The sequence below is a fragment of the Oxyura jamaicensis genome, chromosome 9, assembly GCF_011077185.1.
Source record: "Oxyura jamaicensis isolate SHBP4307 breed ruddy duck chromosome 9, BPBGC_Ojam_1.0, whole genome shotgun sequence".
Lineage (NCBI taxonomy): Eukaryota > Metazoa > Chordata > Aves > Anseriformes > Anatidae > Oxyura > Oxyura jamaicensis.
Window position 1 is genome coordinate 24,339,382 of NC_048901.1, and position 22,089 is coordinate 24,361,470.

Sequence of the window (22,089 nt, forward strand, 5' to 3'; positions counted from 1 at the left end):
TTTTGCAGTTGAAGGATTTCTATTGAATGTAACAAATTCAAACTGCCTGTAGGGATTACGAAGCCTCAAGAGTGCAATGTGGGGCCAAACCTTGTTGTCCTGATTCAGGCAAAGCTCGCAGAAAGTCCTAGGTGCTGCCCTGCTGCTTTGCACATGAACAGGAGAAGGGCAGTTGATTTGTGTGGTAGCAGAATCGACCCCAGAGATTTCAGGTGAGGTTCAAGGGGCAGCACCCTCTGGAGTTTTTTTGTTTTTGTTTTTTTACTGTGTGGAAGTTTTGACTGAGCAGGATTTGCAAATCACATCAGTGCTGTTCCCCTACCAGCCCTAAAAGCACTGTCCTGCTCTTAGTGCCACTTCCAAATGCGGCCCCTTATTTGGATGTGTATGGGATTTCCTAATAGGTTACAAACAGTGTGAAATTGTAAAAGCATACCTTAGGTTCACAGTTCAAGATGAAACAAAAGGTTTCTATAATAAAATTATTAGGTTTGTTTTCTTAACCTCTGTAGAATTGGCCATTGCCATTCACCCCGCCCTACTGCAAACCTAGAAATACAAAGGATTTATCTGAAGCTTAAAACATGCTTAGTGAGTTACTGTAAAGTTAACAGGTCAGGTCACTCCTCCCTCTGTTTGTTCCTAGAAATAAATAGAAAAAATATTTTTAAAAAATCCAGCGTGGTTGTTGCTCGTGGGTAACAGGCAACAAGAAGGAGGTCAGAGAAGAGAGAAAGGGAAGCAGAAAAGGGCAGCAGCAAAACCAAGAATGAGAAGATGGTAGGGAAGGGGAAAATAAAGGGGGTGAATGCCTCTGTAAATGAAAGCCTGAAGGAGGAGGTTGAATTTAAACAGAGCCTAGAGAGATTAAATAAATTATGTTACGAATGCAACATTTTGTTCTCGGTGAGAGCAAGGGAAACAGATGTTGGGAAATATGTGCAAGAGTACTGAAAGGCACAGAACTGAAGGAGGAGAAGAAGACACGAGAAGGGCAGGCACACCTCGCTCACTGCCCTGACCCCACCACCGACCCTCGCCCCACCGGTGCTCCATGGCCTCACCCAGTGCACTGACGGTGCACTCACTGCTCGCAACCACGGTCCCCCGTGCCCAGCCTTTTCCTGATGTCCTTCATTTTTTTTTGTTCAAAATCCTGAAGCTTTTATGTACCGGACACATAACTATTATTAAATCACACCGCTCTGAATTTGGCCCTGGAAAAATGTTAGTTAAGTCTGTGAAATTGCACAAGAGATAAATTCGACATAAAATATATTTTATAGTGTGTTAATAATGAGTTAAATGAAAGACTGGTGATAAAAATGTAGCTTTCAGCAGACTTGTCATAGATTAGCAGACAGCTAATACACAGTTCCTGCAGATTTCTGTACAAATTACTGTATTTTATTCTCTTCTTGCCAGTCACACTATATTCTGTTGGACATTGCATTCTTCAACAGTAGAAATGAGAAATATTTTTCTCTGAGGTCTCCAGAACGTATCCTTAATTTTGAGACCCTGCTTTTTATTTAATTTCAAAAATTTTAACGAGTAGTTGTATCATGTTTCGAAACCCTCAGATGGAAGTTGTGAAACTGCAAATTATTCCTGTTTTCTCAGCTGAGTAGCTTTTGGCCAGGAGAAAAATGAGAATATTTCACTGGAGAGCTGAGAGAGGAGTTGTCATACAGAAAAATGATTATCAAGAAAGGAAGAAAATCGGAGTAAGGGTGAATAGAGCAGTTATTTGATAGACAAGGTGCTTGATTTCCCAGATTAATTCATTAAATCATCCCATACTGCTGTAGGATTTAGGGTTTGATTTCTCTCATCAGGGTGCAGCGTCACGCTGGCAAGCAAGCCCCTCGCCTGTCGCGGCCCTTTCCAGTGCCTTCCTGACAGCCGTTCATAAATTTGCCAAAGCTGGGTTAATTGGGCTGCGGTCTTCTCGTGCCAGGTGCTGCCTCACGCTGTTTCTCAGCTTTAATTTGGACAAGGTGATCCAGCTGTTTGTGACAGCAGAGCTGGAAAAAAATGCATTGCCCCGGCCACACTAAAAATGCCTGCTGACCACTTGCTCAATACCTCCGGTTACATTACGTGCTCTGAAGCAGGAGCAGGCTCAGGCAGAGCTCCTTGCAAGAGGGTTTGGCTGTCCCCGTGCAATGCTGCCAGCTCCACTCTGGAGCATGCAGAGCTCACACAGAGGGGGCTCAGGGTCTGGGGATCCCCAGGCAGGCAGGGGGGCAGGCGCTGGGGATTACTGCAGGGTAGGACTTGGGCTTGGGCTGAGGTTTACCCGAGGGTGGAACTGGGATTGGCAGGCTTTGGTTCAGAAAGAGAACAAGGAATATCCCTCCAGGAAATCTACGTTAAAAGGCATAGCACACATTGTGAAATCAAGTGTTCACAATACGGAAAGTCAGATTTGCTTGTGCACTGTTAACTTGGCTCCTGCGTGCAGATGCATTTTTTACTTACAAGATCACGTAGTAGATGTAGTGGAGGAATAATGCTAAGCTCTCATAACCGCAGTGCTGTTCTTTTAACATTGACTCTGTGTGCAGTTTACACAATTAAGAACTTAACCTTCTGCTGCCTTGAATTATTCTATATCAAATGTTATATCCTAGTCCCCTGAGGCAGGTGGCCTTGGAGGTAAGAGCAGCCAACCTAACAGGTTTCATCTTGTGCTGCTTCACCTCGTGTTGTGGGTGTTCCGCGGATGACAATTCCCGCACTCTGCGCTGAGCAGCTTCCACGGGGCTTTTCCTCTTGCACTTCATCCCCTGTCCCCTCAGTGCAGCCACCACATAACCACTGCAGTCACCAGCCCTGCATTGCGGCTGTTCCCTGCCTGCAGGCCAAATGAGCAGAACAAACCTGCAGCGGTGCTGATCCTCTCTTTGCACCTCTAGTAAAAGGCATCTCCCTGTCTCTTCCACAAAGCAGCCTTTCACTGAGTACATCTAGAGAAGCCTACCTTGCCTACACTTCTGTAGACCAGCATTTGCATACAAACATGGCATGCAAGTTGCTGTGCGTAGTAGTATCTGGTATATAACGAGCCAAGGACCACACATAGTCATACAGTGAGCTGAGGACCTTAAAGATGTGTCATGTACAATAAAAAAAGCCCCAGAAACAAATTAAATATGTGGGAATTTATCTAACTGTGTGCATATCGATCCTTCATAACTCCTTATAGAGAAATGAACTTATTCCTGTATTTTTTGTGTGGCTGTCCCACGATGAAATAAGAACAAGATGTTCTTTGTTAATGGCCAAGCAAAAAATGCTTGAAATGCTGTTTTCAATATTTTCTTCAGAGCTTGTTTGCAGAACCTTTGTCAATACAGAGTAATTCTGTGCAAGTCCTCAAGGCCCTGTGGGAGAAAACACAGCTCAAGGGGACACACAGTTTTGAAACTGCCATGATCCAGTCTACATTTCCACACCAAAAGGTAAGCATCTCTGAACCAAACTCTTAACAATGTGCCAAGTCCTCTTGTGCTGGGTGACCATATGGCAATTTGCAGTGCCTGCCTCTAACTGCCCTTTTATAGGGCATTTAGCTTGTGGGGAGATTGGGAAATGTTTCCCCAGCCATTATATTTTCTGCAGAGGGTCCACAGTGTTATTTTGTATGGTGCTTTGAAAGATCTCCAGGCTTCTTCTCCAGCCACTCCTACACACTTCATGTGGATTGTTCCCAAGGTGATGAAAACTAGTGATGCTACATATGGAGTTTTTCCTGCTCACAGTTTTAAACTCCAGATTCAGATTAGCTGCCATTATGGATTGTTTGGCAGCCACTAGGAAATTCACCTAGTTAAACACGGACTTGGATTTTATGAAAACGATCATTTGCACATGCACCATTAGTTACCCCCATCAGTTTAAAAGATTACTCTTTCAAAGCTGTCTCCAGGATTTCAGGGAACGCTATTTCAAAGCTATTAATCAGGCTCTTGGAAAAGAACGCTATAGGATTGTAAAACAAATATCTATTTATTCCTGAACATCTCCATCCAGGGAAATCGGATGAAATGAGTTGTCAAACACGATTTTAAAATACTCTCTCTCAGGATATTTTGAGGCATAGCAATGTCTGACTGAATAAGATTAATTTACTAAGGTTATGGGTGATTTAAAAACAGGAGTTTTGTTAGAAACACCTTCTGAGCCTCCAAGATAGCATTGCGTTGAAGTGGGAACTGCCACCGTGGCTTGTGAGAGGAGCGGGGTCCCCACGTCTGACACCCAGCTTATGGGCCAGTTTGACTTAGACACAGTGCAGCTCACACTAAGTCTTTTAGCTGCTTCTGAAATCCTAGCCTGAGTCATCCAAAGGCATTAGAAATGTCTTTCTGCTCAGTAGTGGCTTAACTTGAGTCCGTGCCAAAAGCTAGTAGTCGAAAGTCAGAGCTGGTGGAGTCTAGAAGAGTTAGGGGTGAATAAAGAGCTTAGAAAAGAGCACGCTTTCATGGCTAGAATTAGATGTAGTGCATCATGTGCACAAATTCTGCAAAATACGTCCAACACCCTAGAAACGTGATTAGTCTCCAGCGCATCAGTTGCATAATCCTACTACTGTTCAGATACTAGCAGTTGGCCTATTTTGGGAACTTTCATCACTGCGTAACAGGATGAGTATCTCTGAGTTCCCAAAACAGGGGAGCTGGAAAATGAGATACTGATCTCCGCTGATTTCATGAATGAGGCAGAAAACGGAAGTTTGGAAACTCCAGAAGTTGCAGATTAATTTACTAAGTGATCTGAAATTTTAGTTTGAGAATTTCTTCCCGTAACTAACAGAACTTCAAATACAGCGAACGATTTGACGAAATGATTGCAGTTAATATTATTCCTCTTCCAGTCATGCAGAATGCAAAATTCTGGGTGCGCTTGTTTCAGTAAACATAGCGCTTTTCCTTGGTTTTTGAACTCAAGAGATTCCAAAACATGATGGTTGAAATCCACAGCTTTATCAATGTCCTGTTCCTTTACACCCTGCGTTACAGTGACATCTGGATACCTGCACCAGATCTGGGGAACGTGGGTGATGTGGGAGCGTGTGGGGGAAGCTCTAGGGCCAGCAGCCAGCAGGAACCTCAGCGAAGCCTTGCTGCAACCACTGCTCTGCAATAAGTGAATTTACAATTGTTCTTAATATGTACTCTAAAGAATGTTGTAAACCTGGAGAAAAATCTATTACATCACTGATTTATTCTGGAGTAAATTCTGAGAAATGCTTGCAGATTTATATCACAGGCAGCTATCTGGATTTGGCTGAGCTGTGGGTGCGCGGAATTGCAGCGAGTACCTAGCGTACAGAAAGAATGTCCTGTATCACCGGGCACTGTGTTCGTGCCACAAAAAATATTTATACAACACAGCTTAAAATGTGCCAGAAGCAAAGTATTTCCAGATGTACATCCTTACAGATTTCCGTTCAGTTGCTTCATAGTTCTTTATCAAAGTACACGCAGGCCACATTATAAAAGCTCTGCTGGTGTGAGCCCTTTGCAGAAGTCTTTGTGTTGACTCACGCTGTGTCAGAGCAGTGACACAGTGACTACTTTACAAGCCCCGTGTGATTCTCTAAGAAAGCCTTTTGTTGAGCAGTGTTGCAAGAGAATAATTAACATTTTTAAGCCTTAAGCCGTTGTTAGTTCTGTTCCTCCTTGCCCTTTGTTTGCTATCTCAGTTTACGCAGCAGAAAGAATCGCCACGTTTTCACAATGGAGTCACTGAAGCTTTCAAGACGATGTAGGGAGAGGGTGAGATGAATCTCTCCTCTCCAATTAGGCTTTTTTGTTTCCCTGTGCTTCACCTCCTAAAATAAGTGGCTCATTTGAGGTGTCCTAGGAGTACAGACTGGAAAAGGCTGACTGCTGCATTGATATTTCCCTGATTGCCTCTCTCACTGCTTTAGCTCACTGCAGCCACTACAAGTTTTTTCACAGGATGGCAAATGTCTGCTCTTTTTGTGCAGCTCCGTCCATGTGTGCTTCTAAAGACCTGCACAGACCCGCTGAGAGCAGTGCCACCAAGTATTTTGTCCATCCTGCATCCCCCCAGGTGCGCAGGGATAGCCACATGCTGCTCTGCCATCCCCTGCCGGGGGACTTCACCCCTCCATCGGGGACCAAGCAGTCTGTCCTGCTCCCCGAGGAGCCAGCTCTCCTGCCCCGGGGGGCAGTTCTGGGTCCCACACCATGCGTGAAGCAGCTGAAGGGAGGCGGTGGGTGCTCGCACCACCAGATCCACTGCTGACGTACCGGTGGGAGAAATAGGGAGAAAGACTGCATGGCTCTCCTGTTACACAGTGCAGCAGCCAGCTAAATTCCTTGCATGCATAAAATTCCTCTTTGGAGGACAGTAAGAATTCATCAATGCATAAAGAGCAAAATAATCAAGTTCTAGTGGCCATTTCCAGCGCCCTGGAGCAAGGCAGGATGGCCAGAGGTGGAGCACCCGTGGGACACCCGAGGGGAGCGCTGGTTGGCAGCAGCGGGCACAGCTCCCCACGCAGCGCAGACACCGAAGGAGACCTGGGGGCAGTCGCCAGCTGCTTGCTTGTGCCTGCCCTGCAGCCCCACCAACTGCCCTGCGGGAGCAGACATGGATGGCAGATCTCATGCGAGATGTTCTCCTGGAGGTCTGCTTAAGCTCACGTGTGTTTAGATGTGTCTTGGCTGTTTGCTGGGGTTAGAAAGACTGGGGAGCAGAGCGGCCATGCTGCCAGGTCTCGCAGAACTCACGGGCTCCTGCTTTCTCATTCTCTAAAGCTTTTGAGATAGAAACAAATGGAAAAGGCCAGAATCAGACAGTTCTGTCCTTTGTACAGCCTTGTTCAGTGGGTGGAATTCGTGTCCCTGGCAGGAGAGGGTATTTGTCCCATTTACTGCGTAAATCCATGTTTTCTTTGGGCTGCTGTGTGCGGTATTGCAGATCTAAGATGATGCCAGGTAAACAAATAGGAGTGTTTTCTGAGTGGTCTTGGCAATTCCTTCTGTGTAACGAGAAACTTGGTGCTATTTAACATCAACATTTGTCTAAATGCAAGATAACGGTATTTTTTGAAATTATACAGTGTTGTAAGTGCCTCACAAGGAGCATCTCCTGGCTTTTCCCATCCTTGAAGCTGCAGGTTTAGTCCCTGTAGGTTTTTCATCAAGTCGGACATTACATTTATTTTTGATAATCCTTACTTTCCTTACCGTTTTCTGTGGAAGAATAACATCGCATTTACTTGGACGTGTTTTGTGTAAGATAAATCAGTCCTGCTGTTGCAGCATTTTTCTGAGACATTCATATTAAACATTTGTATTAGTGCTTCTTGGGTGGGGTTGGGTTCAGAACTTCTTTCTTAACAAAAGAAACAACAACAACAAAAGGTACAGCGTGCACTTGCTGCGCTGGGGACCCAGGCAGAGCGGCGGCACTGACTTGTGGTCTGTTGGGAAAGTCCCACAAGGGCTGCAGGTGATGCAGGAGGCTCAGCTGGAGACAAACCAGGGCTGCTGCGAGTGTTGCTGGGGCACAAAAGATCGCAGCCCAGTCCCCTGCCTCCCTGGCGTGTTCGGTTAGGTGCTGCTGGTGGTGGAGGGAGGTGCGTCCTGCTGAGCACGCCTGCCCCGGCAGGCTGTTCGTCCCCGTGAGATGTACCAAAGGACACCGAGGCGCTAGCTGCAGTTGTCCACTATCTGACTGCCTTTGCTTTCTCTCCTTGTTGGCCCAGGATCTGGACCATGTGCAGATGCACCTGGAAGAAGTGAGGTTCTTCGATTTGTTCGGCTACAGCGAGGAAGCGGGAACGTGGCAGTGTTTCATGTGCAATAACCCCGAAAAGGCAACAGGTGAGTGCTCTGCGAGCGGTGGCTGGGCTGCGGCGGGTGGAGGATGCGGCGTGGCTCTGTGCAGGAGTGGTGATGGCAGAGGCTATGCAAAAAGTACAGCAAAGTTCCCAGCGTAGCCCTGCCAGTGTCTATTTTAATTGGAATTCTCTGTTAAACTCCTGTCTCAGCATTTCTGGTGAGAGAGAGTCAAACACAAACCTTACTTGGTGTACGCTTGCAGGGAGGCAATCCAAAATTAATGTGTACTCATAAATCTGCGTGGCTGCTAATGCCTGGGGAGTGGGAGGGATCTGCACCCATCTTGCAGCACCCAGATGAAGGAGTTGAATCTTCTGGACCATGTCCCAGGTCCACTGGAGACTGCCCAGGTGCCCCATGTCAGGGGATGTTGGCATAGATGCTGCAGCCAGTCCATGTCCTCTTCATCTGACAGGGCATCCTGGGGCGTGGTGGCCAGGGTTTTCCACAGAATTATTTCAATATAATCAAGTCCATAGTGCGCATTTTCTTAAGAACAAAACCTCTTGAGAACAGCCATAATACTGAAACTGTGCTAGAAAACAGGCTGAGGGCACAATAAACTTTGTCCAAGGTGAAAGATTCTGGTGACTTATGTTTTTTTGAAGCTCTCTGCTACCCGTGTGTTTTAGATCACTGTACTGAAATTCAGAAGGATGGCCTTTTTCTTAGATTTTCTTGCCACACTGTCATAGCCTGCACATTTCTGGCCAAGAATTCTGAGTATTTTGGTCAAGCCTTTGAAGAATTTGCTTTTTCAGCTCTTTATTTCAACGGCTAACATCTCTTTATATTTCATCAACCTCAAATCTAGTAAGTCTTGTAAGCATGGTGGCACAGCTGCCTACGCTCGTTTTGTGGGGTTTTTGACCATTTTCCTCCTTCCACAGCTCCCAGGTGGAACTCAGCTCCCACAAGAAGAATCATGCTTTGAGCTGAGATTTCACCTCAGTACAGCGGCCTTCCTGTGGCTGTTCCATCACATCAGTGCTAGATGTGTGTCAGGCCACAAGGAAAGAGTCTGTCTGAAAATTTCAAAGCTTAACAAAACAGCTTTGTTTTGAACTTTCAAGAACTCGGCGTGCCCAAAGAGGCGAGTGTTCGTGGCAAGGTACTGACTGTGCTGGTAGGGCGGCTCTATTAGTGCCAAGGGACCGTACAAAGGTGGCAACGTCAGTCCTCGGAGAAACATGAGGCACAATGTCCTTGTTGATGCTGTGGATTTGGCTGTTGGCACTAGTCTGGAGACATGAGAGGACCCCGTGAGTGTGGTGCTGGGTCTGGGATCCTGTACAGGCAGTATGGGGCTGGTGTTTTCTAAAGGCTCTGAACACGGGGGGAAGGCAACGAAAGCCCCTGACGCCAGGCCGCGATTCCCAGTGAACTCCTCCTTGCTCTTGGGCGAGAGCGTGCAGATGTGGGGACGTCTCTGTGCTGCTGACAAGAGGCTCTCGAGTCTGTTCTCAGAGCACTTGAGCTGACATCTCGAGCAGCATAAACTGCGCATGGTGCCGGGCGCTGACGGCCCCCGGGAAGTGGGAGCTGGCACGTGCCCTGGAGCGCCTGCGGCGGGGTTTGGCACACTGCTCCCCTGCTTACACATTGCTGGGCTGGGCTGGTGCAAAAAGGGCTTGGGCTTGGCACAGAGGTATGCCAGAGCAGCAGCTCTTGGCCACACGGGTGCAAAGCGTCCGTCCTCGGCGTGCCTGAGCCATGGAGGGGACAGCGGCTCGGCCAGCAGGTCGGCACAGACTGCACTTGTTTCCCTGTCAGCTCTATGTGCTGGGACTTATGTAGGCCCTTGTAAATGATGTTGCTTCGTATAATATCTTTACACTTACTTGTGATCTGGCTTGCATTTGTATAACGTCAACCAAAGCCCAGTGGAAAAAAAGGCAAGGACAGCATCGAGCTGTTAAGTGAAACGCCACCTGCTCAGCGGACGCAATGACCAGGGACGCTGGTCAAAGACTTTGTGAGGTTGGTCCCTAACCTTTGTGCAGCTTTTCTAACCGGCGATAACCCTGCAAACCCTGCTTTCAGTGCCTGAGAAGGGCAGGCCTTCCTCCGAACGTCCAGGGGCATCCTCCACGCTCTCAAGTACTTGTGACACCTTACAGCTCTCCCTAACCTATGGGGACAGGAAAACGTGCCTCCTCACAGTCCGTTCTTCCCAGTCGTTTCCTTCCTTACTGCTTCGTTCAGGTATCTCCACTTGCCAAACCCAGCAGTCATCTCCTCCTTTCCTTCTGGTTTTATCACCCTGTTCATATCCATGGGGGTAGGGCCTCCCTCGGTGACCCTGCCACCCATCTGTCCCCGCTGCCGCAGCTGAGGAGGAGAAACTTTAATAAATGTCAGCATCTACAAAATCACCATTTACTCCTGGCTTTGGAGCCAGGGCTGTGAGTTATGGGGTGCCTTTGGGGATGGTCAGGAACAGGAGGAACTGAGCACACAATATTTTTGGGCTGTAGCTGTCTGTTCTTTTTGTAAGCCGTTTCTGTCTTTGTCTCAGTTTAAAAAAAAATAATTGTACGGCACATTGTGAATGTCACAGCTTGCTTCTCAGACCTCAAGGCCTTTAGGAGTCGAAGAAAACGAACTATTTAATGGGTCAAGACACATGAAGGGAGTACAGAAGGTAGTCCTTCCCGGGACAAAACCTGCAGGTGAATGGCCAGTTCCTAGTGTCGGAGATGCAGTTCTGTGTCAGCAGGGAGAATTCGTGCCAGAGTGGGGGACACCGAGGGTCTTTGGAGGTTTATAAGATGTGACGGGGAAAAAAGAGGGCTCAGAGATCTTGAGCGTGTAAGAAATGTAAAGCTGTGAGACATCTTTCATGCTCATTCCACAGTCGGACGGACCCTTTTGAAACCTAGCAGTACTTTTGAAAGACAACAAAAATATTTCTCCCTCTCAGCAATGCTGTTTAGCAACCCAATTCTTCTTAAAGAAGGAATTCAGAGGGAAATTCTTTTTCTATTATTTTCTTTTGTTTTCTGTTAATGTTGGGTTTTGTTACATTTTTTGGATACCGTGTTGCAAGATGCCATTTATCCCCCAGACTTAGGGAAGGATTATGCCTTAAAGCCTGGCTCTTGCCTCGGGATGCCAGCTCCGTGACGGTTTTTGCAGATGCAGTGAGGAAGGTTTGCGGAGCCGCACTCTGCTGGGAGGCTGAGTTAGCAAGGGAAGAGGCAGTGGCAATTAACGCAGAGAAAGTTTGCCTATTTCACATGCATTCTTCTTGCTTTAAAGCATTATTTAGATGACCACACTCTTCCAGAAGTGCTGTTAAATCATCCTGATTATTTTTTTTCCGGCTACCCCTGAGCCAAGGAGGGAGAGAGCATTCCTACAAACCCTACTCATCTGCCCACATACACGTACGTGCCCTAACTGTGCGGCTGGTCCCAGAGCTAGGAAAAAACAAGTTACACTATTTTATTTTATTTTTTTAAACAATAACCATTCAAGCAACGACATAAGGCATGTGAAATTTTAGTAAATACAGTGTGCCTCTTGTTAGGAAAAGCTGGCTTTTAAGAGCTTCATTTCAACATAACCTTCTGCATTGACAGTTGGCTTCACAAGCTCTTGCACAAAAAAATTCAGTAAAACCACTTGATAGCCTGTGAGGGAATTGCAGTACATTCCAGATTCTGGAAGCTTACAAAGAAATTGCAGTAATCCCTGTGGGCTGCAGAAGAGACATTGTGCCCATGGGCAATGATTCGGGTAAAACTGAGGGGTTTTTATGAATTCCTCCTTAAAAAAGCAATTCACTCAGAATAGCCTACACCATATTAACTTCTGAATACATTTATCTTTTGCTAGCAGTGGTGATTATCGGGTGAACTGGAATATCCCAGCTATAATGCTTGCTTGAAAATTATAAAAAGTGGCATTCAGTAATGTGTCTTTTCCAGGTTTTCAGCAAAACCAAATGTGATAATTAATGAAAGAGAGCGAATCCATATTCCCTTAGGTTAATTGCATTTATCTTCTTCTGCTTACCACCCACACGTTTCATTCTTTCAAGTTAAGAGGAGCTTATTATCATTGAGATCGTTCATGATTGGGCTGAATTTTTGTGGATGGCTTTGTTTCATCAAATGGAAGATTTAATACTTTGTTTTTTTCTTACTTGAGTTCATCTTGCAAGAGTTTGGTTTTGGTTTTGGTTTTTTGTTTGTTTTCTATTTATTCACTACCCAAACTACTCCAAGTTTGATGCAGTGTAGTTCTGCAAAGAAAGCAAGATACAATCAGTGGAAAATAATTCCAGCTTATGTCATGGAGGACTCTTACCTCAATGGGTACTATTCAGGGTTGAATTGATCTTGCAGTTAGTCTCTCTTTCCTGAGATGGTTTAAGAAGCAATGAGTATTATAGCAAGTAATTATTCATTTTGAGTTTGGGTAGTAGTTTTAGCCTTATTGCGTGTTCTTCAGGAAAAAAATGTATTGAAAAATATATAATAGATAGTTTGAATCCTTCAACTCCTTTTTTTTCAAGCTAGAGATCTCATGATATGTCAACATACCGCTGCACAGAGTGATTTCAAACCCAGAGGAGATTGTGTGATCACCTACTTTAACCTTCTTTAAAACAACAGCTAAAGAATCCGGTCCAATAATGCTTACGTCAAATAATTTTCTCTTTGATCTGTATCACATTAGTATGTGTTTCTAAAGATGTCTAAACCTGTTTTTTAACAGTAAAGTGAAGGAGAACCCATGAGTTGTTGCTTAGGTAAATTAACCTCCTGTTAAAATGTGAGCTTATCTCTGGGCTGTCTCTAAGGCCTGGATCACATTAAGCCCTTCCCTGTTATGAGGAAAATCTCTGTGTAGATTTTATCATGTCACATCTTGATCTTTGCTTAGGAAGTTAAAGAGAATACACTTCATTAGTTTCCCATGATGCAAATAAACATATGAAAGATCAGCCTTAAATCATTCTTGTATGACTTTTCCAAAGTCTTCTTGGTCTAGATTCATGCAAGGTGAAAAAATCAGAACTAGACAGAGGGTTCCAGCAATCCATCTGTGTATAAGGAATGTGCACGTACCAGTTGGCAGTTGTTTGCATTCTTTTAAATAATTCTAACTGTATTAAAAATGCAGGTATTTCGATGTGGTAAGCAATGGGGCCACCAGCGACTGCGTTTGGTTTTGGCTAGACTTCAGAGAGAAGAGTAACTCCGCATGTCTCAGGCAGTGTGGGTTTGCTCCTACGCCCCTTGCCAACAGAGCCCTGCGCACTTACTCCTACTTTCCTCACACCATGGGTTCCACGGCCACAGTGGTGACCGAGTAAAATCCCACCAAGGATCATGACAAGCTGCACCAGGATGCCTGGGGCTGGAGGACGAGGGCTGGTTCAGGCAGGGCTGAAGGGATGTGGCAGTGGCCTCCTGCCTGCGGGGAGGTGATCGGGAAGGTGGGGTCAGGCTCTTCCTGGGCTGCTAGGGCAGGAGATAAGAGGTGTAAACTGGAACGAGAGATGTTCAGGCTGGCTATAAGGGAAAACTTTCCCACTGTGGGGATGATCGAGCATTGAAACAGTTTGCCTGGAGAGGTTGCTGAGATTTTCAAGTCCCAGATCAATAAATCCGTGAGCAACCTAGCCTGACCCCAGAGCTGACCTCGCTTTGAGCAGGAGGTGGGATGAGGCACCCCCTGAGCTCCCTTCCAACTGAATTATTCTGTCATTCTGTGAAGCTAACCGCAACCAAAATAAGCAAAAGGACTTAGAAAAATATTGGAAAAGAGCTTCATTCTTATCTTTTGTGAATCTTTTTCTTCTAATCAGACCCTCAGACATACTGGCATCTACTTCATTATGACAACTTTGGAAGCTGACAGCAGAATTCCCCATGGACTTCTCTGTGAATGTACACAAGAAGCGCTCTGTTATCACTGGTTCCAGCCACCGAGTGCTTAAAGGCAGACCAGCATTTCTCTAGTAAATCCTGTTTTTGAAAGATTTTGGCCATAAATATCCAATCTGGGACAAAATTGCACATCAACTTCCTTTCTCATGTTGTTTTCCTGACCACCAACCATCTCAGTATCTTCCAGTGCAGAAACCTTTGTGCTTTAAAGCTTCTTAGTTTGGCTTAGAACACGCTCCTACTGCACTGGAATTGGCATCAAAGCTGTTCCTGTGGACCAGGAGCCAGGTAGCTGCACAAGGCCCAGACACTGAGCAGTTGTCTTTTCATAGCAAAACTGTGTTTTGCTCTATCTAGATGCTTATACATCTGCCATCAAGGTCTGAGAGCTACTGTACACATTACAGATTCTTTGTAGTTCTCATTTAGAAGTAGAACTCCTATCCAGTCTTATCCTTTGCGCTCTGTCTCACTGAGTGGGCTTTGTCGCAGCAGTTCTGACACTTTCTCTTGGGAGATGATATGGAACCATGCCCTGTCTTTATCTCCTACATGCTACGGAGATAGTATTTCCTGACGTCAAACTGCATATTCTAATGGTGGCAAAATATCCTCCACCAAGAGGCTGCACATGTGAATGGCAAATAATGGGAGCGATGGAGGTATGAGCCTGTAAGTCGTTCAGTTAATTCCCAGCCCCAGCTCCATCATTTCCAGTGGGATTCCTGTGCACATCCCCAGCAGCCAACTGGGCCACTGTCAGCAAAGAGGTGCTGCAGAGGCACCCCATCCCTGCATGCTGTAACATCCTTGTGGCCAAGGAAGGCTTTAAATCCCCTCACCTTTTGACAACAATGTGCATTTTCTTGATCCGATCTCCAGGATTTTCACATCAGCTGAGTATTGATCTCCAAAGTGCCCCTGCCCCAACCAGGCTTCTCTGGAAGGCTGAGGACAAAAGCTTGCCAGCTGAGGAAATTTCTTAAACAAAGGAAAACGTGTATCTGTAGTCGTTTTGAAAACAATATTTAACACAGTTGAAAAGTTCTTGTTAAGGGGCACACTGTAAAACGTGGCTCTGTCCCACTGGAAGGCATGTTGTGAAATTGGTGCAGCCCCAAACCAGCTTCCCCGTAAATTTGTGCGGTTTTGCAGTGAGAAAAAATTGCTCGGGGAGAAAATCAGCCTCTGTTTTACTTTGTCCCATGTCAGGTTGGGTGTTGTCACGATTCGGTGCTGGCATGAAAATCTGCAGAGAAGAGCTGCCACGTCGAGCTCGGGGTGCTGTGGGCTGCGGGGAGCGGGGAGAACGACCTCTTTATCACAGAAATCACAGGCGCATTTCCCCATCGCAGCTGCAATTGGCCACCCCCGTTTTCATTCAGTGAATCTCCTTCCAGAAAACTGTTGTCTACAGAGACAGAAATATTTGTAGTCTTCATGAGGAAATAGTAGTACGCACTGAAGACCCCCAGTGCCTGCAGTTCTGCCAATACAAACAGCGCTGGGGAAAGCATACATTCTTTATCTAAATCTAAATTCTTTATCTAAATTGCATTGCATTGTTTCCCACTACCAGAGTGGAGGTAGTGAGGAGAGCTACGTGTCCAGAAAGCCACAAAGCCTCTGAAGCCCCAGGTGAAGCCCCTCAGGGCAGCGGCAGCGCTGCCTGTGGTGGCTGCCCTTGGCCACCGCGCTCACCTCGTGTCCTCCAAGGGCCTCGGTGTCACAGCGGCTCCTCGTGCTCTGGGCTCTGAAAGGCCATGCACAGATGACAGCAAAGGCTTTCGAGAAAAAAAAAGGTTTGCTGGATAAAGCTGAATGCGAAGGTATGCGGGAACGGCCAGCCAGAGGATAACGAACTATCTGACAGATGCTGGGAAGGACTCCAAGGCAAACATCACATCAAAACACATCCGTTCTCAGGCTGCTTACGCCTTGGACTGCTCTTCAGTCCATCTGATCCGTCCTGTCCTGTCTGTCTAAAAATAGAAGAGAAAGCGGAAAAGAAGAACCGACAGTGGCATTACAAAAGTTAAAAGTTGCTTGCTCCATGCGCAAGGGCAGCAGCTCGAGGCCGCTCCGAGGGCAGCGTTTTAAAGCCCAGGGTGATCCTCGTGGTTGCTGGGCCTTCCTTGTGCTGGGAGCTTCCTTCTTGGGTGCAAGGTCTGGGAACGCTCCTCCGGCTCCCAGAACCTTGTGGTTTCTGAGAGCCGTGCTGCACGCTGCATGCTTCGAATCCCATTTTAGGTTACTCACGTGCAACTTGCTGTAATGCAGTTGATCAGGAGGCAGGAGCTTTTTGTTTCTTCTCTCTACGAGCAAGGCAGTGTTAGTGGCTGATGACACACTAATAGTTTATCTGTAAGTAAATTTTGCCACAGAACGGTAAAAACTTGGCTGTCCCAGCTGGTGACAGCGGAGGGCCCTGACTGCTCCTGTGGGGGCGGCACTGACCCCTGCGTGGGGCTGAGCTGTGAGGCCCTGGCCTTTGTGGGCCAGCATCAGAACAAATCGTGTTATTTTATAAAAGTAAAAGCGACAGAAAATATCACAGTCCCAACGCGTCGGTGCAGGGAGATTTACAGAAGTACCACTTGGTTTGCTGTAAGGGTTGGTCTTCACAAAGTGGACCACTGACTTTTGAAATATCCCTGAAGAGAGACAAGGGGGCTGACAAAAAGCACCTCTGTCCTTACCCGTGAGGGAGCCCGGTCCTGATGTAGGGAAGGGGAGGATGAGGAGGGAAGGCCGTGCCCGTGGGACAAGGCCCTTCGCCTCCTGCTGAGCACAGTTCACGTTTCCAGGCTGGAGATGTCTGTGAGCCCTAGGGCTGGCGGGGGCTCCCGTGGGACGGGCGCCTGGCTCGTAACTCCCTCCACGGGGCCACCGCTGCGAAGGGGAGCACAGTGTCAGCCCCAAGCTGTTCCTGTCCCGAGGACCCCAGAGCAGGAGCACAACGGCACCGAGCTCTGCAGCACAAAGCTCCGAGACAGCACGAACGCTGACTTTAATCGCACAGAGCTATAAATGATTATGGCAGGGCTGAGGAACAACTGGGAGGCGTTACGGTGGGGGAAGTACACGGTGAATAAGGGGATAATAGAAGAAGTGACAGGCAGAGCGGTCTGAGCCATCGGCTCCATCTGTCAGGCCTCCCAAGCAAAATCTGACCAAGGGCTGAGTGCCTGAGGTCGGGAGGAATGCAGGCTGGCGCTGACACAGCCAAGCTGCAGAAACCTTCTCTGCATCGCGGCAAAGCCTGGCTTTCCGCTGAGGCCGAGAGAGGAAAGAACTAACCCCTCGCTGTGTGTTCACCTCTGCAGTGGTAAATCAGGATGGCCAACCTCTGATGGAAGGCAAGCTCAAAGAGAAGCAAGTCCGCTGGAAGTTTATCAAAAGGTGGAAAACTCGCTACTTCACCCTGGCTGGCAACCAGCTGCTCTTTCGGAAAGGAAAATCCGTAAGTCAGAAGTTTGATCCCTTTGTTTCCCTCCTCCGCATCACCATTTCCCAGAGGTTTTCACCACTCAGCTTTTTCCATGGGCTCTGTACACCACACGGCTGGCTCCAGCCAAGCGTTTGCTCACAGGGTCTGTTTATGCTTTTCTCTCTGGATCAGGAGCGTGAGACTTTGGAGAGGACTCAGCGCGAGGCTGGCAGTGCTGCTCTTCAGGTTAGCGGTCGCTGCAGCCCTCATGTCTCCATGCTTTACACCCCCCCCTGCCCAAGCATCATCCCCGCTGCCTCCAGGCACCCGGCACCACCTCTCAGGCGTTCCAAAGCCCCTGCTCCACGAGCGCATCCCGAACTGACGGGATTCCAGTGGGCTAAGCACTAGTTGTCAGTCTTGTTTAGCGGCTCATACTTCATTAGATAAACGATTCCAATAAATTCTGCGTGGGTGCATCTGATTTCCCACTGGCTGAGGGTATGGCATGTGGCGGCAAGGTAAGTGCAGCCACAGCTGGTGCGGTGATTCCTGGGTCCCCATTGTCACGGGATCTGCAGTGCTCGGGGTGGGTCGGTTGTGTGCAGCATGTCTAGGAAGTCAGGCCTGTCCAAGCATCTCGGGGCAGTCCCCTAAATGAAACAACAGGTCACTTTTTTTTAAAGCCTTGCCTGCTTTTGTATGTTAATAGGTGTTCTTGAGGTGATGGTGTTCCAACTGGTGTTATCTGTACAGGAGGTGCAGGTTTGCTTAAAGCAAGGTGACGCTGAAGTGCTCTTCTCCCAGAGGAACCAAGTTTGTTCTTTCACTTCTACCCTCATCTAAATTCAGGGTAACTGCTGAAATTTCTGCAAAATTGTTTGAAATTTCCACCAATATGACTCAACGACAAGTGAGTTCTGGGCGTAGAAGAGAAGGTAATTGAATCCAGTCCTCAATAGTTATTACTTGTCAATCATTAAAAACTAACTTTCTTCAGCTGTTCACAATGAAAATTATCATACATTGTGCAAAATAGTCCTTTTATTTTTGTTGCAACAGTTCTCTTCTTAGATAAACCAAAAATAGCAGCATCTTCCAGTTAAAACCAAGCCTTAATATTTCTGGTAAATGGTATCTTTTAGTACAGAAACCTAGCAAAGCTCTTAAAGCTTCTGAAATGGCTTCCTGAGTCCCTTCTTCCAAGAAACACATCAGGGCATCCAGCCTAGGAGAAACAAGTGCCTTTCATGGGGCAGTACGACCCTCCTGAGAGCAAGTACTTCATAAAACAACCTTTTCTTTACTTTCTAGCGACTTTTTCTGATGTTTGTTTGAGATCTTGAAGACAGTTCAATCCATACAAGTGTTCCAGCTTCAGTTCAGCACTGGCTGACGTTTCCTTCTTAAGGTGTCAGGATAATTGTCGCTTTTCTAGCAAGTTGATTGGCTTAAAGAAACGGATTTAATGGAATGGATTTAATTAGCTTGCAAACAAGCCAAGCAAAAGTCACGTCAGAATACCTTGATTACTCCTGGGATGCGATTAGCATGGAGCAGTCGCCTCCTTGCATTTGCATTCTCGGTGCTCTCCTTGTTAACATGAGGGCTGTTCAGCGTTTTGCTGGCGGATGAAGCTGGCAGGTTAGATTGTCAAACAGCAGATTCTGCTTAATAGCAGAGTCTATGTAGCTTAACTGCCCTTTTTTTTAGCTGGCAAACTCCAATTTTCTTTGCTTTTTCTAAAGTTGAACAAAAATATCTGGTTCCTCCCAGCAGCAGGCTGGCGTCCAGCCCCCGGGGACAGCAGCGGGTTGTTGTGCCTGGGCAATCAGTCTTCCAAGTTGCTGCGTTATATCCTGTTACTTCTGCATTATTTTTTGTTGCTTTTTAATTAGAGAGTTGAGTCCTGTTGTTAACCATTGCTTGGGCTACAGCCTGGGACCCGCTGAGCCCTCCAGCTTGTGCATGCCCAGAGCCGACTGCTGCAGACACCAAGAGAAAGGCTTTGCCTTGCAGCGGGGCTGGAGCTAGGACACCGCACAGAATTGGTTCAGACAATAAAAGTACTAAATAAGATTTTCAAATCCCACTCTGCTGAGTGTGCCCTGACAACAGCTGAAGGAGACAGCCAGGCTCCTTGTGCTCCTCCGCAGCTGCGAGGGAGCGCGTCCCAGGCCGGGCTAGGCGGTTTCTCACGCACTGATCCTGCATCTTTGCCCCCTTGTGGGGTGGAGCAGTTTGCCTCTCAGCGCAGGGAAGTCTGGTCAATGTCAGACAGGGAGCAGGCAACGAAGTGCTGGTGCTGGGCCAGAGAGCGGCAGGAGGGAAGGTGCCACCAGCAGCGGGGAGGCAGCGGGTGCACTGCAAGCGCTGCAGTCGCGAGGACCGATGTGCCCAGGTGCCTTGAGGTGTTGCCAGTGAATGGTTCTGTGTTAAAAAGGAAAGGTTTCTGCCCGGCCACATCTGGTGCTGATTGCGGTGCCCAAAGCAGCACAGGGCTCGCCTGGCTGAGCGTGACAGCTCTGCCCCTTCATCTCTGGCGTCGCTGAGCAGGGACAGGCGCCGCGTGGGTGTTTGGACTTTTCACGCTGCTCGCCTGAAAACACAAACCAAACAGGGAGGAAGTATTGTGAGATTGCCAGCTGGCGGAGCCTGCCTCTTCCCGGATCCCACTACAAACCTTCCCTTCGCAGAAGTAACCAGAAGGACAACATTTGCTCTGCGTAAGCGATTGTATGGCCAGTGGGTGAAGGGGCAGAATTAGAAAACCAAAATAGAAGAGGTCTGAAATGAGTCCAGACTCCTGGAAAACAGCGGTAAACTCCTTCCACAGAAATGTGCCTAGGGTACATTCTCAACTTTCTTTAGCAACTTGAGGTCAAGTGCTGTGTGTCCATGACATAACATGAAGGGAGCACATCGGTTTTGCTCGGCAGGCGTCTATGTCTGCAGGGCTACTCACGGGGTGCAAAGTTCTCTTGGTACATGGGGAATTGATGCTGCTTGCCTGCATGGCAGGAGTGCAAAGGTTTTGGAAAACCCATCATACTCCTCTTGGTAAAAAGCATAAGAAGCTCAACAGGAGAAACCTAAACAGTCTTGACAAATTGGAGCCTTGTGCTTAAACTTCTCATCTGGAAACCACAATTCGTATCTGTCTGATGAGCTCACAGATCTCCTGCAGGAAACGTCTGTGACTTTGCATGACCATCTCTTGCACTCCCTGCATCACATTCCCACTCCTACCATGACGCCAAGATTTCACAGATGCACTGCGTTGTACACTTTCAAACCACGTTACAACAGAGCTGTGCCATGTTCCCTGCTCCCCACTGAAAAATGCCCTGACTTCCCTCCTATTCCTGGGCCAGACACAAAGCATTTGTTCCGTCGTTACAGCCAGTATCAGGAGCTGCTGCTTCCCTTTCAGGGGGAGAGTCTGAGAAGGGGGACAGCTTATCACTCCTTACGAGCCAGAGCTGTCTCCTGTTCCTCAAGGAGATGCTGCTGGATCAGCTGTCAGGATGGTGGAAGCTGTACCGTATGAACGTGGTTTTGTCTGTCTTCCCCGCCCTGTGTTTCAGAAAGACGACCCCGACGACTGCCCCATCGAGCTCAGCAAGGTGCAGAGCGTTAAAGTGGTGGCGAAGAAGCGCCGGGACCGCAGCCTGCCCCGGGCCTTCGAGATCTTCACGGACAGCAAAACCTACGTCTTCAAGGCCAAGGACGAGAAGAACGCGGAGGAGTGGCTTCAGTGCATCAACGTCGCCGTCGCGCAGGCAAAAGAAAGGGAGAGCAGAGAGGCCACCACCTACCTGTAGGGCTGCTGGCAGCTCCAGCACGGGGCAGCTGCCTGCAGACTGCTCGAGGGGAATGTCCCTGGCCCCGGCCGGCTGCTGGGATGTGGGAAACTGGGGGGGAGTTTGTTGGCAGCGGGGAGGCCGTGGGGCAGCGCGGCAGCTTTAACACTACTGGCGGACCCAGCGCTGCGCCGGGTGCTGGCGTGGACGTAGCTTGCACATCCGCAAGCGAAATGCAGGTTTTTCTTCAGCTTAATTGCCTCAGGACCAGGAGACGTGGTCAGAAACAGCCCGGCCCTGGCCGCCCAGCTCCTGGGAGCCATGAGAGCCCTGTGGCTTTGGACGCTGCCGGGAGCATCTGAGTATGTACGGGCTTCCTGCGTTCCTCACTCACTGTCCGTCTGTGAAAAGATAATTTTCCCTCTTATTTAATCTCAATGTACCTTACCTTTTACTGTTTATGTGCCCATGAAAAGAAAATCATAGTTGTTTCTTCTTTCAGATCTGAGATGGGGCAATTTTAGAGATTTAATAGTGCCGAAAAATAAAATTCTATATTAAATGTTTTGCTTTTACCTCTTTCTCCTGCTTTTTCCCCTATTTGTAACTGAATGTAATTTTTAAATATATTTCTCTTTTTTTTTAATTACTTGTCTTCACTGTTCCGCAAGTTTTCAAAATATCTCTAAAACTGGAAAATGTCCAGGTATTTTTTTGCTGTTGTTGTCACCCTCCAGGAATTCCGAAGTGGAGAACGTACTGCAGAAAAGATGGAAAGCAAAAGAGGAAAGGAGGGAAAAAACGAGACAGAAGTCTGCAGATGAAGAAATTAACTTGGAGATCAAGGCTGAGTAGATAAAAAATCTTAAATTTCCCAATTTGCCTAAAACCTAGAAAAAAAGTATCTTTTGCAAAAAAGTCTTTTCCAGAAAATTGGCTGTAGTGATTTTACTGACATCTGGATCTTCCGTGCAGCAGGGGAGCCCATAGCATCTCAGAGAGCTCCTTGCCTTTGCTGGGCGGCTGCTTTCTCCAGCGGGGTGGGACAGAAGTAACGCCTGCCTCTG

At 47.4% G+C, this 22,089-nt stretch overlaps 1 protein-coding gene across 10 annotated transcripts in view; it reads left to right on the forward strand.

The window, feature by feature from the left end:
• The window catches only part of VEPH1 (ventricular zone expressed PH domain containing 1), an 83,788-nt gene extending 62,191 nt beyond the window's left edge, over positions 1-21,597 (forward strand). For 9 of the 10 annotated variants that reach the window (XM_035334924.1, XM_035334921.1, XM_035334923.1 and 6 more), the window contains 4 exons: positions 3,333-3,467; positions 7,751-7,868; positions 17,116-17,252; positions 20,807-21,597. In XM_035334924.1, the coding sequence (XP_035190815.1) occupies positions 3,333-3,467; positions 7,751-7,868; positions 17,116-17,252; positions 20,807-21,043 (627 nt within the window). In that variant the 3' untranslated portion in view covers positions 21,044-21,597. The remainder of the gene's footprint in view (positions 1-3,332; positions 3,468-7,750; positions 7,869-17,115; positions 17,253-20,806) is intronic. The other variant, XM_035334927.1, reaches the window with a different exon arrangement.
• Positions 21,598-22,089: the final 492 nt, after the last annotated feature.